Below are 13643 nucleotides of genomic sequence, written 5' to 3' on the forward strand. Positions count from 1 at the left end.
TTTGCCCAGTTCTCCAGGGAAAGATATACACACTACACATCAGGAAAAGCTCTTGGAAGTCAGGTACAGGAAAAAATGCAACTAAAGTTGCAAAAGTTGCACTTTTGCTTTCATGCACAGTAAGCCTACCTGTGTGTGTGTAAATTACAGAAACTTCAGCTTACCTGTTGCAACCAATATTTACCATAGATCCTCTGTACAGAGGTATTGTTGAATGTAGCAGGGAATACAGAGGGGAATGAGGCGGTCCCCTGCCCTAAGGGAGTGGGTGGTGGAGGGGGGCCTATGGAAAGTACACCCACAGGGACAGGGCACATCTAGTGGAATAAAACAGGAGGAATGTTAACAGAAACTGTAATCTCATCTGGACCCTGAAAAATGAGAGATGTCACGAACCAAGACAGAAGGGGAGAGAACACATGTGACTGAACCAACATAGAAGTTCAATCCAGTTGCAGCAGCAGAACGCATCCTAGAATTAAGTTCAAAACTAAAAAGCTACACATGTCTTAAAAGGGGGCCTGTACTTGCTCTCAAAGAAAATACTAGCTCCCTCTAGTCGAGCTGCAAAGTAGAAATGAGGAACAAGACAGAATCAGGGTGACCCTTCTCCTGCCAGCAGAGACAGGCTGGAATCAGGGCTCCTGGCCCCAAGCTGCTTCAGTGCTGTCAGCAAGGGGATGGGGTCTCAGATCTCATTCTCTCTCTCTCTCTCTCTCTCTCTCCTCCCCCCCCTCACCTCCCTGGGGAGCAAGGGCCACCTCCTGCAGCAGCTGTGCCAACACAGTACAACTATGAGGAACTGCTCTACCAGTCTGGGGGGCTGATTTGTCCTTAGCCACAAGATGGGAAGTCTGTTTCTCCGGGGTGTGCTTTGGGAGGCCCCTCTCCTCCATCACTCCTTGCCCGGGGGCTCCAACCCAAGACACCCTCACATCTCAGCTCAGCATAAAGGTGGTTCGTTCAGCTGGGGGACCTCGGGGACCGAGCCACAGGTCCCCAAATGGGGGCACCATCACCGGATTCAGGCCTCGGCCATGGCAGTACCAGCCCCTCCAGCAGGGTTGGTTTCAGGTGTTCACCCCACCACTGAGGGTCCACAGTGGGGCCCGGCCCCGGGTTTCGGCCCCTGGACCGTCCGAGCACATCCTGGCGGATGCAGACGAGTGGCAGGCGCTGGCCGGCGCCCAGGGCCGCTCCCCGGAGGCAGGCCGCGGCTCCTCCGCGGACCACGGGTGGGCGACCGCGGGTCCGGTGCAGGCGCCGGCGTGCGGGCGGATTCGCCGAGGCCGGGCGGAGCACGTGCCCGTGCCCGCAGGCTGCCCCGGGCGGAGGACAAAGTCCGCTCCGCCGACCCCCCGCAATTTGGGCACCGGGCGCGTCGGGGCGAGGCGGGCAGGGCCTGCGCGCCGCTCGGACCTCCCCGCAGACCCCGACCCGACTCCGGGCTCGGCCTTCCGCGACCCCTGCGCGCACTCACCATTGTGGTTGACCCAGGTCGGCTTCAGGAGCTTCATTGTTCGGCCGCCGCCGCCGCCGGGCTGAGGCGAGAGCCGCGTCCCTCAGCGCGCCCGGGCCATGGAGCCACCGCCGCCGCTTCCTCCCGCGCCGCTCTCCGGCCGCCGCCCGCCCCGCGCCCTCAGCGCCGCCGCGCCATCGCCGGCCCGCGCCCCCCGCCGCCGCCACAGCCGCCCCCTGCGCTCGGCCGCCGCCGCCGCCGCCACAGCCGCATCCCCTGCGCCGCTCCTCCTCCGGCGGCTCCCGGGCAACGCCGGAAGTCACGGCGCGCACCTGCCAAATCGCCCCGGCGGGAAACCGCTCCCCGCGCGGACGGGGCCGCCCGGGCTCCTCCACGGGCCGGGGCACAGCGGGGCGGCTCCGCTGGGGGCGCGCCCCGGGCGCGGCCGCCGCCAAAAGGGGAGCTAGGAGGACTGCCGGCGAGCGGCGCCTCGAGCGGCGGCCTGGGCCGGCGGGGTCAGGCGGGGTCGGGACCGCGCGGACGGCCTCTCCCCAGCTCCACCTCGCGGGTTCCCAGTCCTACTCCTGAGCTAGCTTCCGTCATTCATCGGTACGCGTTTATTGGGCGTCTCGCGAGGGCCGGGCCACGTGCCGGAGCTGGACGCTGTGCCTGCGGGGACCGCGGCCCTGGGCTCGGACAGACGTGGGGGGATGAGCAAGCCCCGGGGGTGGGGGTCACGGGGGAGGCCGAGACGAGCGCGCTTATGGAAGATCGGGGCCGTTTTCACAGACGTGGGCACCTGGACCCAGAAGGACGCCCGCCCGGCCACTCCGGCTGCACTGCGGGGCCCTGGCCCTGGCCCTGGTCCTGGCCCTGGCGGGGACGCCACCGACCGGCCGGAGCTACGGCCGGTGGGGTCCTGCTCTCGGCCGCCGGCAGGAAGCGGAGGGAGGGCGCCGCGGGAGGTCCGAGGCGCTCGGGGCGTGACGCGCGCCGCCGGGGCGTGCGGGGCGGGGCCACGTCGGGGGCGGGGCGGGTTCCGCCCCCGGAACGCGCGAACGCGGGCAGACAGCGAGGCCGGAGCTTTGCGCGGGGCGCTGCGGGCCGGACCGCCAAGGGGCGCGCGCCCGGAAGCGACCTGTGGAGAGCGGCGGAGGGGCCATGGCCGTCGCGGCTCTGGGAGCTTCCGCTCGTGCTCTGCGCTTGCGGAGCGGGTGAGTGCGGCCCCCAGCGGGGTCGCGAGGCCCCTCGCCTCCGCTCTCGCCGGACGCCTCGACCACTTTATCTAAGAGGGGAGCTGGCGCTGTCCGCTTGGGCCCTGGCGAGCAGGGACCCTGCCCAAGGGCTCTCGAGGGGGTGGGAAGTTTTGGGAGGGCTCCCACGTTGACCTTGTCACATCCAGCGGTGACCAGGGCGCCAGGTCTTGGGGGGGTAGCATAATTGCTTCCTCTTTTCCTGTGTAGTGAGGAGAATCGGGTATTTATATATCTTCCTGTGTCCTTCAGGCTTTTGGGCCCTTGGCAGACACAGATGAGAGAGGCCCACCAGCGAGCTGCGTTACTGTCCTTCTGGGAGCTCATTCCCATGAGGTAAAGGGCCCTGGGCCTGACCTCTTCGGGCGCCTGGGGCGGGGGGTCAGCGGGAGACCGATGTGCGTGTGCACAGAACAAACAACACCCCTGCACGTTGGATTTGCAGAATTAATTGCCAGGAAAGTTTGTGTAAATTCAGATGGATACTTTTCTGTCTTTCAGCATTCTGTATGTGGAGTGCTGCTGCCTGTAGTCAGAAAACAAAACAAAAAAATAAACGTAAAAATGGTTTAAGTAAAAATTAGTTTTAAAGGGACTGTTGTATGATTTAGAGGACACAGCGTGGACTTGTGATTCCCTGGAGAGGTCGGCAGAGGCATAAGGATGAGATTTTCCACCTGGGAGTCTGGATGCTTTCTTAGGGACTTGATTGACAAAGCTGAGTCTTGATGCTAGGGATTTTTTTTTTTTTAAGATTTTGTTTATTTATTTGAGAGAGTAAGAGAGCACAGGTTGGGGGGGGGGCAGGAGGGGGAGAAGCCAACTGGTGTTCAGCAGGGAGCCCACCTGTAGCAGTGGGGCTGGATCCCAGGACCCCAGGATTATGACCTGAGCAGAAGGCAGACTCTTTTTTTTGAAAGATTTTATTTATTAATGAGACAGAGACAGGGAGAAGCAGGCCCCATGCAGGGAGCCCGATGCAGAACTCAATTCCAGGACCCCAGGATCACGCCCTGGGCGGAAGGCAGGTGCTGAGCTGCTGAGCCACCTGGGCTGCCCAGAAGAAGGCAGACTCTTAACCAACTGAGCCACCCAGGTGCCCCTGAGGATTTACTCATTTTTAATAGTATGTTATTACCATAGAACATATGTTCCTGAGAGTACCTCAGACATCCTAGTGCTTTAGGACATGGATATTTGTTAAGAAATACTGAAAAGTCCACAGGGACATGCCAGTCACTTTTCTTACACTGTCTTACTCAAAATACTTTTACAATCAAATCTTTTTACAGTGTGAGTAATGATTTTCTAATTTGCCAGCTTGGTATTTCCAGTTTCCATTGCAACTCCAAGGCACCTTTGAACCCAATGCTCAAGATGAGTATGTATTCTTAATTTATACCCTGATGCCCCTTGAAGTTTTCTAGCTCTTCTTGTGTTGACAGTGCTCACACAGTTCTCACAAGGACCCTGGGCTGGAGGCCATCTCCTTTTCACACTCAGTGTGTGAGGTTAGACCCACGCATAGTTCTTTTTCCAGCGGAGACCATAGTATGAGTTCCCGGCACTTCACCCAGTGCCATGTCTCAGGATGTTTGTGAGACTGAAGAGGAAAATGTCTAACGTTTGCTTTATCCATTAGAGCAGAACCTCTACGAAAGAAGAAAAAGGTAGATCCTAAAAAAGATCAAGCAGTAAAGGACCGTTTGAAAAAAAGGATCAGACGACTGGAGAAAGCTAGCCAGGAGCTAATTCCCATTGAAGATTTTATTATACCTGCGAAGCTCTTGGATAAAACAAGGTAAGGGTCCTCTAGGGTTGAGGTTCTTAGGACAAAGAGTTCCATCACCTTCAGGCAGTTCTGTCTGCATTTCATGCTTGTGACAGGAAGAGGTGAGTGGGCATGGGCTGACTAGGTCCTAGTCTCTGTCTTGACTCTGTCTTGTGGGAGTTGGCAAAAAGCATTCCTGGGTGGTGCTTTTGAAAGGCTGAAATGGGGGAAAAAAAACAACTCAGAAATAACTGTTTGATAAGCCAGTTCATATTGTTGCTTTTTTGCAAGATGAGTTTTGGCTGTGATTGAAGACTTGGGCCTGGGTCTGCAGCCACTGCTCCATCTTGGTGGTAGAAAACCCTTACCCTCTAGCTTTTTTTTTTCTTTTAAGATTTTATTTATTTATTTCATGAGAGACACACAGAGAGAGAGGCAGAGATACAGGCAGAGGGAGAAGCAGGCTCCATGCAGGAAGCCTGATGTGGGACTCAATCCTGGGTCTCCAGGATCACACCCTGGGCTGAAGGCGGCGCTAAACCGCTGAGCCACCCAGGCTGCCCTTTAGCCTCTAGCTTTTTTTTTTTTTTTTTTTTTTAAGATTTTATTTATTTATTCATGAGAGACACTGAGAGAGAGAGACATAGGCAGAGGGAGAAGCAGGCTCCTCACAGGGAGCCCGACGTGGGACTCGATCCCAGGACTCCAGGATCATGACCTGAGCCGAAGGCAGATGCTCAACTGCTGAGCCACCCAGGTGCCCAGCCTCTAGCTTTAATATACTGATGCTCATAGTTGGAATGTGTTGTGTACAGGCTTTACAAGGTTGAAAAGGTGCAAAAGGTGTGTATCATTTATAAAGTAGCACCTTGCCATACAGGTGGGACATGGCAGGTGCTTTTTTTGGTCTTTTACAGCTGCCCTGGGCTTGGGGGTCCATTTTCATAACATCACTTTACATTTCCACAGTCACGTCTCACCAAAAGTAGTCTCAGCCTGGGATAGAGGAGGTGCTACCGGGTCTTCTTAGAGCATCGCTGATTTTTGTGTCCACGTAAAGCAAATGACATTGGCTTCCAGCATCAGTTGCAGCTGCTACCACTTCAACATTCCATTCTTTGATTTGTCCCTAACTTCCACATTTTTCCTGAGTCCCATCTGTGTCTGGAAGTGGGGACACTTGGGTCATAGGCAGTCTCCCAGACTACCTGGCCAGTGAGATCGGTTCTCCCTAACTTCACACCTTTGGATTTGTGTGTTCTAAGACAGCGGCCTAAGGTGGAGCTTCCCTTTGAGGAGAGTGAGCGGAGAGCTCTGCTTCTCAAGAAGTGGTCCCTATACAAGCATCAAGAGCATGAGAAGGAGAGGGATGCCATCACATCTATGCTTGAGTCCCAGCAGGAAGCTCTGCAGGAGCTGAAACTCATATCCCCAGAGCTACATGAAGAGGCTACCAAGCGGGACCCCAATTTGTTCCCCTTTGAAAGAGAAGGGCCAGATTACACACCACCAATCTCCAGCTACCAGCCCCCTGAGGGCAGGTACCATGACATCACCAAGGTGTACACACAGGTGGAGTTTAAGAGGTAGAGCTGCAGGCACCTGTCTGCAGAACACAGTGCCCTTTCAAGCCAGAATAACCAGGGCACAGGCCTGCTTGTCACAGAATCAGCCATGCTGTGAATAAATACGTTTAATCAAGTGTCTCTGTCTTATGTTAGAGTCAAAATTAGTTCACCTGTGGATTGATGGGGTTGAGAGATGCTGCCCTTATCTGATACTGGGGACAGGATGACCAAGACTTCTACCGCTGCTCCCCATTTAAAAGGAAGATTCCAATTGTGTGGGGCAGACACTACCAGCAAGAGGCATAGAGTATGTCAAGGAGAGGTGAAGGATGTGCAAGCCTGTGTGCTGTTGTCTGTATACCTGCCTGTGCAGACAGAAGAGGCAGGGCCTTCTCATTAGGCAAATGGAGCATGAGAGCTTCCTCACATCTTTGGCAGGGCCAGCTTTGGGTTTTAAGCTGGGGAGGGAGGCTGAAGAGAGTGGAACAAGCCTGGGACACACTACTTAATGTTGCTGTGTTCCCTAGGAGGGCGTGGCACCTGGTTCTTCTTCAAGTGTTATTAGTATGGAATAGTAAATGTTTTAGTGTGTTGGGCTGCCAAAACAAAGTACCACAGACCCAGGGGCTGAAACAACAGCAATTTCTCAGTTCTGGAGGCCATAACTCCAAGGTGTTGGCAGGACTGGTTTCTCCTGAAGCCTCTCTCCTTTGCTTATAGAGAGCTGCCTTCTCCCTGGGTCCTCAGGGTCATCCCTCTGTGCCTGTCTCATATAATAAGGGTACCAGTCATATTGGATTAGGACCCCATATGATGACCTCATTTTAAATTAACTACCTCTTTAAGCATCCTTTAAGTCACATTCAGAGGTTCTAGGGGATAGAGCTTCAACACAAGAATTTGGGGGGTGGGGTGGGGAATGACATAATTCAGCCCAGAATAGTAAAGGTCCAGTAAGCAAATACAGCTATTTCTCTACAGCCTAACTAATGACTTGAATTGCTCCCTCTGAAAGGCTTTAGGTTTTTCACTACCTTACTGCAGATAAACCAGGGAAACATTTCCTTGAGGAAAAATTTGGATTGTGTTTTCCTGGTGTATGGTTCACTTTTGGTTTAAAAACTTACCAAACGTTTTTACTGGAATAAAACACTGCCTAAGGATTCTAAGTTCTTTAGCTCTACCTGAGACACTGAATCCAGCCACTTTTCGCAGCCTCACTGCTATGTCTGAGGTCCATACCATTGCCACCTTTTGCCCGTTCTGCAGCAGCCATGTGGGCACTTCCCGCTTATAAGCTCCTCTGCACAGCAACCAGAGGACTCCGTGGAACACAAGCCAGAGCAGGCATTAGGCTGTCTACCATCCCCATCCACCTTCCCCCTGTCAGCACATGGCACTCAATTGTTCCTTGTGGCCTGTGTGCCCCTTCCTCTGCAAGGTTTAGGCCTCTTCATCCAGGTTTGGGTTCAGATGCTGAGCCCTTCTCCACCTCCCTGCCCATTGCAGGTGCTTTGTAGTAGTGTTTTTCAAACCGTAGGTTTCATGCATTAGGTTATATCATCAATTCATGCATCACAGCCAGTAATTTTAACTTTATATTTTGAAGTAGTTAGATTCACAGGAGGTTGAAAATAAAGATGTAGGGAGGGGCTATGTGTGGTTTTCCCAGCCTCCCCAAGTGTTAACATCTTACACACCAAATACCGTCAGTACCCAGAGACTGACAGTTACAGCCCAGAATGTATCCCGGTTTCCCACTATGTCTACGCTCATCTGTGTGTATGTCTAGCACTACACAATTTCAGCACACATGCAACTCTATGAATCATGGTTCCATTACCACAGGGTACCCCTTTGTACCCCTTTACGGCCACATCTACACCCCCTTTCTACCCCTAACCCTTGGTACCATTAACTATTCTCCCTATTATTACATCATCTTGCCAATGTTACATCAATGGAACTAAGTCATTGCATCCATTTAAGATTTTTTAACTTGGAAAAAAAAAGATTTTTTTTTTTTTTTTTAAAGATTTTTTAACTTAGCATAATTTCCCTGAGTTTCACCTAAGTTGCTGCACATACAGTGGTTTATTTTTGGTGGCATAGAACTGCAAGTGTCATAGAAATGCAAATGTATCACACACCGTACGATAAGGACTGTTCTGTGAAGCTTGTTTCAACCATACATGCAGTATATGAAGTATGTACCAGATTTACCAGATCATAACATTAAAACACTTACTATGGGTTTTGTGCAAAAAATTTAAGAGCTACTGCTCTATCTTCTCACTGCCCATTTTCTTCACAGCACTTAGGATTATTTTAGACTTATTTAATGAAGTGTAAATATTTATGTCTGTCCCCTAAACTCAACTGGAATACTTCAAGGCAAGTTGCCCATTTCAAGACTGTAATCTCAGAGCAGCTGGCATGTAGCAGTTGCCCAGATGTTGTGAAGGGTGAACACAGGAGCAGATGTAGGAACATTCTCTGCAGGGAGGATTATCTGTCAGTGTGGAACTCCTTGAACAGCAGAGAAGGAATATGACTTCCTAACAGAGCAGTTAGTGGTGGGCAGGCCCTGGCCCTAAATGAGCACGTAGAGTATGGATCCCTTCAGGTCAGCCCCTCAGGACTGCTGTGCCAGCTGTGACTGCAGGCCCACCCAGGGACCCCAAGGGATCCTATGCAGATTGCAAAATTCCAATGTCCCTTCCTGTGTTTCAGAGTGAAGAGAATGCTTGTAGATTCCCAGCAGCCTTACCTCTGTCCTCTGCTGGAAATGCTCCAGAAAGTAGCCACAGACACAAGGGAGATACCTTGGTTGACTGAGATATCAAGACATATGCCCTGAGACAGGCTTTTTATACTCACCTCTGCTCCTGGCTCCTATGTGCACACCCCACCCCCACCACTCACAGGTACACAGAGTCACAGGGAAGGACCACTGGGGACCTGTGTGCACACACCACCACCACTCAGGTACATACATATGGAGAGGCTTGGGGTCCTATCTGCAGATCCCCATCACTTACAGGGATGAGCAGTCACGGACTCTTGGGGTAACACAACAGAAGATGCACGAGAGGGCAAAGTCTATTCTTTATTGTATGCCCTTCTAAATTGATTGGATTATTTTGCCCCAAAGAATGAGTTAAAAGATGTCTGACTCACTGCCTGTGGCCAGGTTGGGGCCCAGTTGTGAAGGAGGTACTAAAATCCTGCTGGCAATGAGGGAGCACAGCCAGCCTCACCCTCAGCACCACACCATGGAGCCAGCTCTGCAGTCAAGAGATGCCAAAAAAAAAAATTTTTTTTAAGATCTTATTTATTCATGAGACAGAGAGAGAGACAGAGAGGTGGACACACAGGCAGAGGGAGAAGCAGGCTCCATGCAGAAAGCCCAATGCGGGACCCAATCCTGGGACTCTGGGATCACACCCTGAGCCAAAGGCAGATACTCAACAGCTGAGCCACCCAGGCATCCCACCAAATCGTTTTATTAGTGATAAAAAGGTCTCTTCAAGAATAGTGTTCTTGTTGGTTCATATGCATATATTTTAAAAACATCTACAAGTGTGTTAAGTATACAAAATTCCGATATTACGAGCAGAACCGTGTCAGGTGCTGAATCTAAAATCTTAACTACTAAATTGTGGTTTAATTTTCAGCTTCTATTTGAAATCAAATGTGCCAAATGGTGTTAGCTATAATCTACATTTTCTATGTTAGATATAATCTACAAAACTGACCAAGGGAAATTTTAAAGCAAGAGACCAAAATTCCACGTGTTTTGGGTTTGGGTTTCTTAAACCAAGAGTCTATGAACGCTTTTAATGCGAGGTTGTATATTCTATAGCTGTATGCATTTTTTTTTTGTATGCATTTCTTAAAACGCAGAGTCTTCAAGAGGTTTATCTCCTACAAGAAGAAACACCCCACCTGTGTCCGCAGAGGAACTTAGTGAGTGGGCTGTAGCTCCGTGTAAGCACCAGGGGCTGGCAATGCAGTCTCACCAAGCCAGCACCAGGGAGGGTGTTCACCACAGAACAACTATTGAGTCACCTCATTTGTGTGTCCACATGGGTCAGGGCTACCACTAGAGTTTACCTGAGAGGGCTGTTGTCCCCGCATGGGGGTAGCATGAACCAGCCTGACCCAGCTGCTCATTGGGATCCGCAATGGTGTTTGGCAGCCTGGAAGCTGTGCAGTGGGTGAAGTTGTCTGTCAGAGCCAGGCAGTGGCAGGGCGCCCTGAATGCAGGTCCGGGGTGGGCAAGTAGACCTGGAGACCTCAGGCTTCATGTTCTAAGCTGAGTGGAAACTCTCAGGGACCCACTAGACTGCTTGGGCTGGTCACCATCCTTCAGGTCCTGCCACAGCCCCACTTGAAACAGATCAGAGGAAGCCGTTCTGAAAAGCTCATCACTGGTCTTTCTCCTCCTGTGGCAGTGGGAGGTGCCAGTCCGCAGGAGGGCTCTGCCTCAGGGTCCACACCAGGGCGTGCTTCCGTGTCGCCTGGACTCTGGCACGCTCACTCTCACAGAGGGACCGCTGTGCAAAGGAGACCCCAATCACCTTGGGCTCCCATGGTCCTTATACCTCCCTCCTCCTTAGCACCACCCCCCCCCACAACAAGTCAGACAAAGTGTATGGCACATACCACTCCAGAACTTGGCTGCTTCTACCTAATAAACCTTGGCGATTATTCTGTATTAAAATGCACAAATCTAGATCATTCTTTCTCTCAAGTTCCTGTGAAAAACTGTGTAGATCACCATAATTTGAGTAAATTTTAAAATTTCTTCTGGGCCTCAGGACTTGATACCTTCAGTCGACCTAATTAGATTTACCTGCTGAGATCAGCATGGTGCTGAGCTAAGAAGAGAGAAGAGTCTGAAAGAGTGGCCACAGTGGGGAGGATGAGGCAATGCGCAGGGAGCCCCGGACAGGTGAGGAGGAATCCAGATGAGAAAGAAAATAGGTGCCACTCAACTAGCTGGCTTTTTTTCTGCCATTCTCCTCCCAGAAGGAACACAGGGCAGCACCTTATGAAAGGTGCACTTGGTAGGTGCCAGGCACTATGCTGGCCTTTTTATATATATAATTTCACCTCCTCTATCTGTCTTTCCTCAAGCTGTATTGTCTTAAACAGTGTTTTTGTTCTTATTTAAAAAGCAATCAAATGCAAAGAATATGAAAAATTTCCAAGACCTCTGTCCCTGTGGTGAAATTAACAGCTTCCCCAACCCAACTGAGACCTAAATGTTAGTGCTACATGTTTTCCTGAAGATGGAATCACCTACTGGCTAGTGTACATCCTCCATTTTTTACTAAGCAACATACATACAGGTACCTTTCCCTGCCCAGATAGATTATTATCTATTTTTTTTAATGGCTATGTCATACCCCACTGGGTCGACGAAGTTATTTGGTTACATGTCTATTAGTGGCATCTAGGGTGCTTTCCGTTTTTGCACTATCACAAACAGTGAGGCAACAGATATTGTGAATTTTTTAACTGTGCGCTATTACCCAGTTACTTCCCTAGGATGGGCTTTCGGAAGTAAAACCAGGCAGTCAAAAGGTATCCTTTTGACAGATAACCAGAACACGTAACACTCCACCAATACTGCATAAGTACCCCTGACTCTCCAGACCCTTATCAGCACTCTGACACTTCACTGGGCAGAAGCCATTTGTCAGTTGACCTTGTATACCAGGCCATTTGATTTTCTTTTTGAATGAATTCCTTTCTCATGCCCTTTTCCCACTTTTCTATTCTGAAATCATTCTCATTTTCTTACCGATGTATGAGAGCTCTCTCTCTCTCTAAAAAAATATTAAAAAAAAAATCTCTTGCTACACAAGTTCTTTCCCAATTTTTTGATTTCCACTTATAATGGACCTGTCATCATTTTCTTTTATGGTAGCTTGGTTTCCACATGAGTTTGTTTCAATAATCACATACATTTAACCAGCCTCCAGTCCTGCTGGGGCCCGTTTCCCCTTCCCCATAAGCACTGCACCCTCAAGCTTCTCTTCATGTCTCCCCACCCACAATAGTTCCAAGGCACCACTGCCTATTCTAGACTGGAACGAAGGTGCCAGAAGGGCAGGGCTCTGTTCTCATTCCTGTATCTGTAAGACCACCCAACATGATAAATACTTGCTGAATGCTGAATGAATGGAAAACCAGACCCACCTCCTCACTGTCTCTTTGCCCCTCCGAAATACACTCTCCCACCCTGGCAGTCAGACTGATCTCTATCTGTCTTTCTATCTATCTATACATATTTTTAAGACCGGGAAGGGGGATAGGGAGGAGCAGAGGGAGGGAGGGAAAGACAGAGAGAGAGAGACAAGAGAATCCCAAGCAGACTCCTCACAGCTGGATCCCACAACTTGGAGATGACAACCTGAGCCTAAATCAAGAGTCAGTCCCCAAATGAATCACCCAGGCACTCGCCCACCCCTGTTTTAAGCAGGTTTCATGCCCAGCCTGGCACCCAATAAGAGGGTTGAACTCATGAGCCAGAGATCAACACCTGAGCTGATACCAAGAATCAGATGCTTAACGGACTCAGGCACCCAGAGCCCTCACGCTAATCTTTTAAAGATATAAACGAAGTCATGCTTCTCAGCATACGTTTAGGCTGAATCTAAACACTTCATAAAGGCCCACCAGCTCCCTGGTACCTCTCCAGCCTCAACCCCTACCAGTCTACAGCCGACCCTCCTGCTCCAAGCACCCGGCTCTTTCTGCTCCTTAGATGTGCCCCGCCTTGGGTTGGTGAAGGCTGTTGAGGCTGGGACCAGCTGGCCATGTCCCGAAGGCCTCAGAAATACCACCTCCTGCGCAGGGCTGCCGACACTAACACTGTTAGGGGATCCCTCTTCTTCCTCCCCCAAACCACTCTACATTCTCCTCCTTTCTTCACTGTAAAGCCCTGTTGATAAACTAATTTTTGATATTTCTCAAAAGAAAGGAAGCACCAGGGGAGGAGGGACCCAGGCCGACTCCTCTCCAGGGGCCGGGGGCCTGACGGTGGGGAGGGCGCGGTCGGTGCCCCAGCGCCCCCCGGGCTCCCCCGCACCTGGGCCTCGGCGCTGCGGCGCTCCTCCCACTCCTGGCAGCTGGCCAGGTCCCGCCGCCACTGCTCGCAGGCGGGCCGCTCGCCGTGGACGTAGTAGTGGTGCAGGAGGTGTCCGGCGCTGCGGCAGAGCGTCCACTCGGCGCGGTAGGCCTCGCAGGGGCGCGGCGGCTGCGGCGACAGGGAGCTTGAGCCGGGGGCCCCGCACCGCCCCCGGGGCCCCAGCCCCGCGCCCTCCTCGGGAGAGGCCTCGGGTCAGGGGCTCTCCGCACGCCCCGCGGCCCCGGACTTACCCGCCAACCGCCTGCGTCCGCCATGGCCCGCGCCTGCAGCACCCGCCCCCAGCTCGCGGGCCACGCACTGGGGCAGAGCACCCTCCACTCCGCACCTCCTTGACGTCCGGCCGAGCAGCCAATAGCAGCCGGGGGCGGTGACGCGCGGAAGCGGGGCCTGGGGGAGCCCGGGGGCGGGGCCCGGGCGGGCGGGGGCGGGG

The 13643-nt window shown here is 52.2% G+C and overlaps 3 protein-coding genes across 9 annotated transcripts in view; 1 reads left to right on the forward strand and 2 right to left on the reverse strand.

Annotated features, from left to right (window-relative positions):
* Positions 1-1619, reverse strand: part of HIRA (histone cell cycle regulator) — an 88186-nt gene extending 86567 nt beyond the window's left edge. For 2 of the 4 annotated variants that reach the window (XM_072723473.1, XM_072723474.1), the window contains exon 1: positions 1481-1619. In XM_072723473.1, the coding sequence (XP_072579574.1) occupies positions 1481-1517 (37 nt within the window). In that variant the 5' untranslated portion in view covers positions 1518-1619. The remainder of the gene's footprint in view (positions 1-1480) is intronic. The other 2 variants (XM_072723476.1, XM_072723475.1) reach the window with 2 other exon arrangements.
* MRPL40 (mitochondrial ribosomal protein L40) lies at positions 929-6185 on the forward strand. Of its 4 annotated transcripts, none has more exons than XM_072723480.1 (4): positions 929-2068; positions 2965-3048; positions 4355-4513; positions 5453-6185. In XM_072723480.1, the coding sequence occupies exons 1-4, from the start codon at positions 1038-1040 to the stop codon at positions 5511-5513; spliced, it is 1335 nt and encodes a 444-aa protein (XP_072579581.1). In that variant the 5' UTR covers positions 929-1037; the 3' UTR covers positions 5514-6185. The 4 variants fall into 4 exon arrangements, with proteins under 4 accessions (XP_072579581.1, XP_072579578.1, XP_072579579.1 ...); XM_072723477.1 differs by having other exon boundaries at positions 5749-6185; XM_072723478.1 differs by having other exon boundaries at positions 5753-6185.
* C10H22orf39 (chromosome 10 C22orf39 homolog) lies at positions 5060-13570 on the reverse strand. Its single transcript, XM_025982689.2, has 3 exons — positions 13444-13570; positions 13154-13321; positions 5060-10610 (listed from the first exon to the last, which is right to left on the reverse strand). Exons 1-3 carry the CDS (start codon positions 13465-13467, stop codon positions 10482-10484), a joined length of 321 nt encoding a protein of 106 aa, XP_025838474.2. The 5' UTR covers positions 13468-13570; the 3' UTR covers positions 5060-10481.
* Between the last annotated feature and the right edge of the window lie 73 nt (positions 13571-13643).

The sequence above is a fragment of the Vulpes vulpes genome, chromosome 10, assembly GCF_048418805.1.
Source record: "Vulpes vulpes isolate BD-2025 chromosome 10, VulVul3, whole genome shotgun sequence".
Taxonomy (NCBI): Eukaryota; Metazoa; Chordata; class Mammalia; order Carnivora; family Canidae; genus Vulpes; species Vulpes vulpes.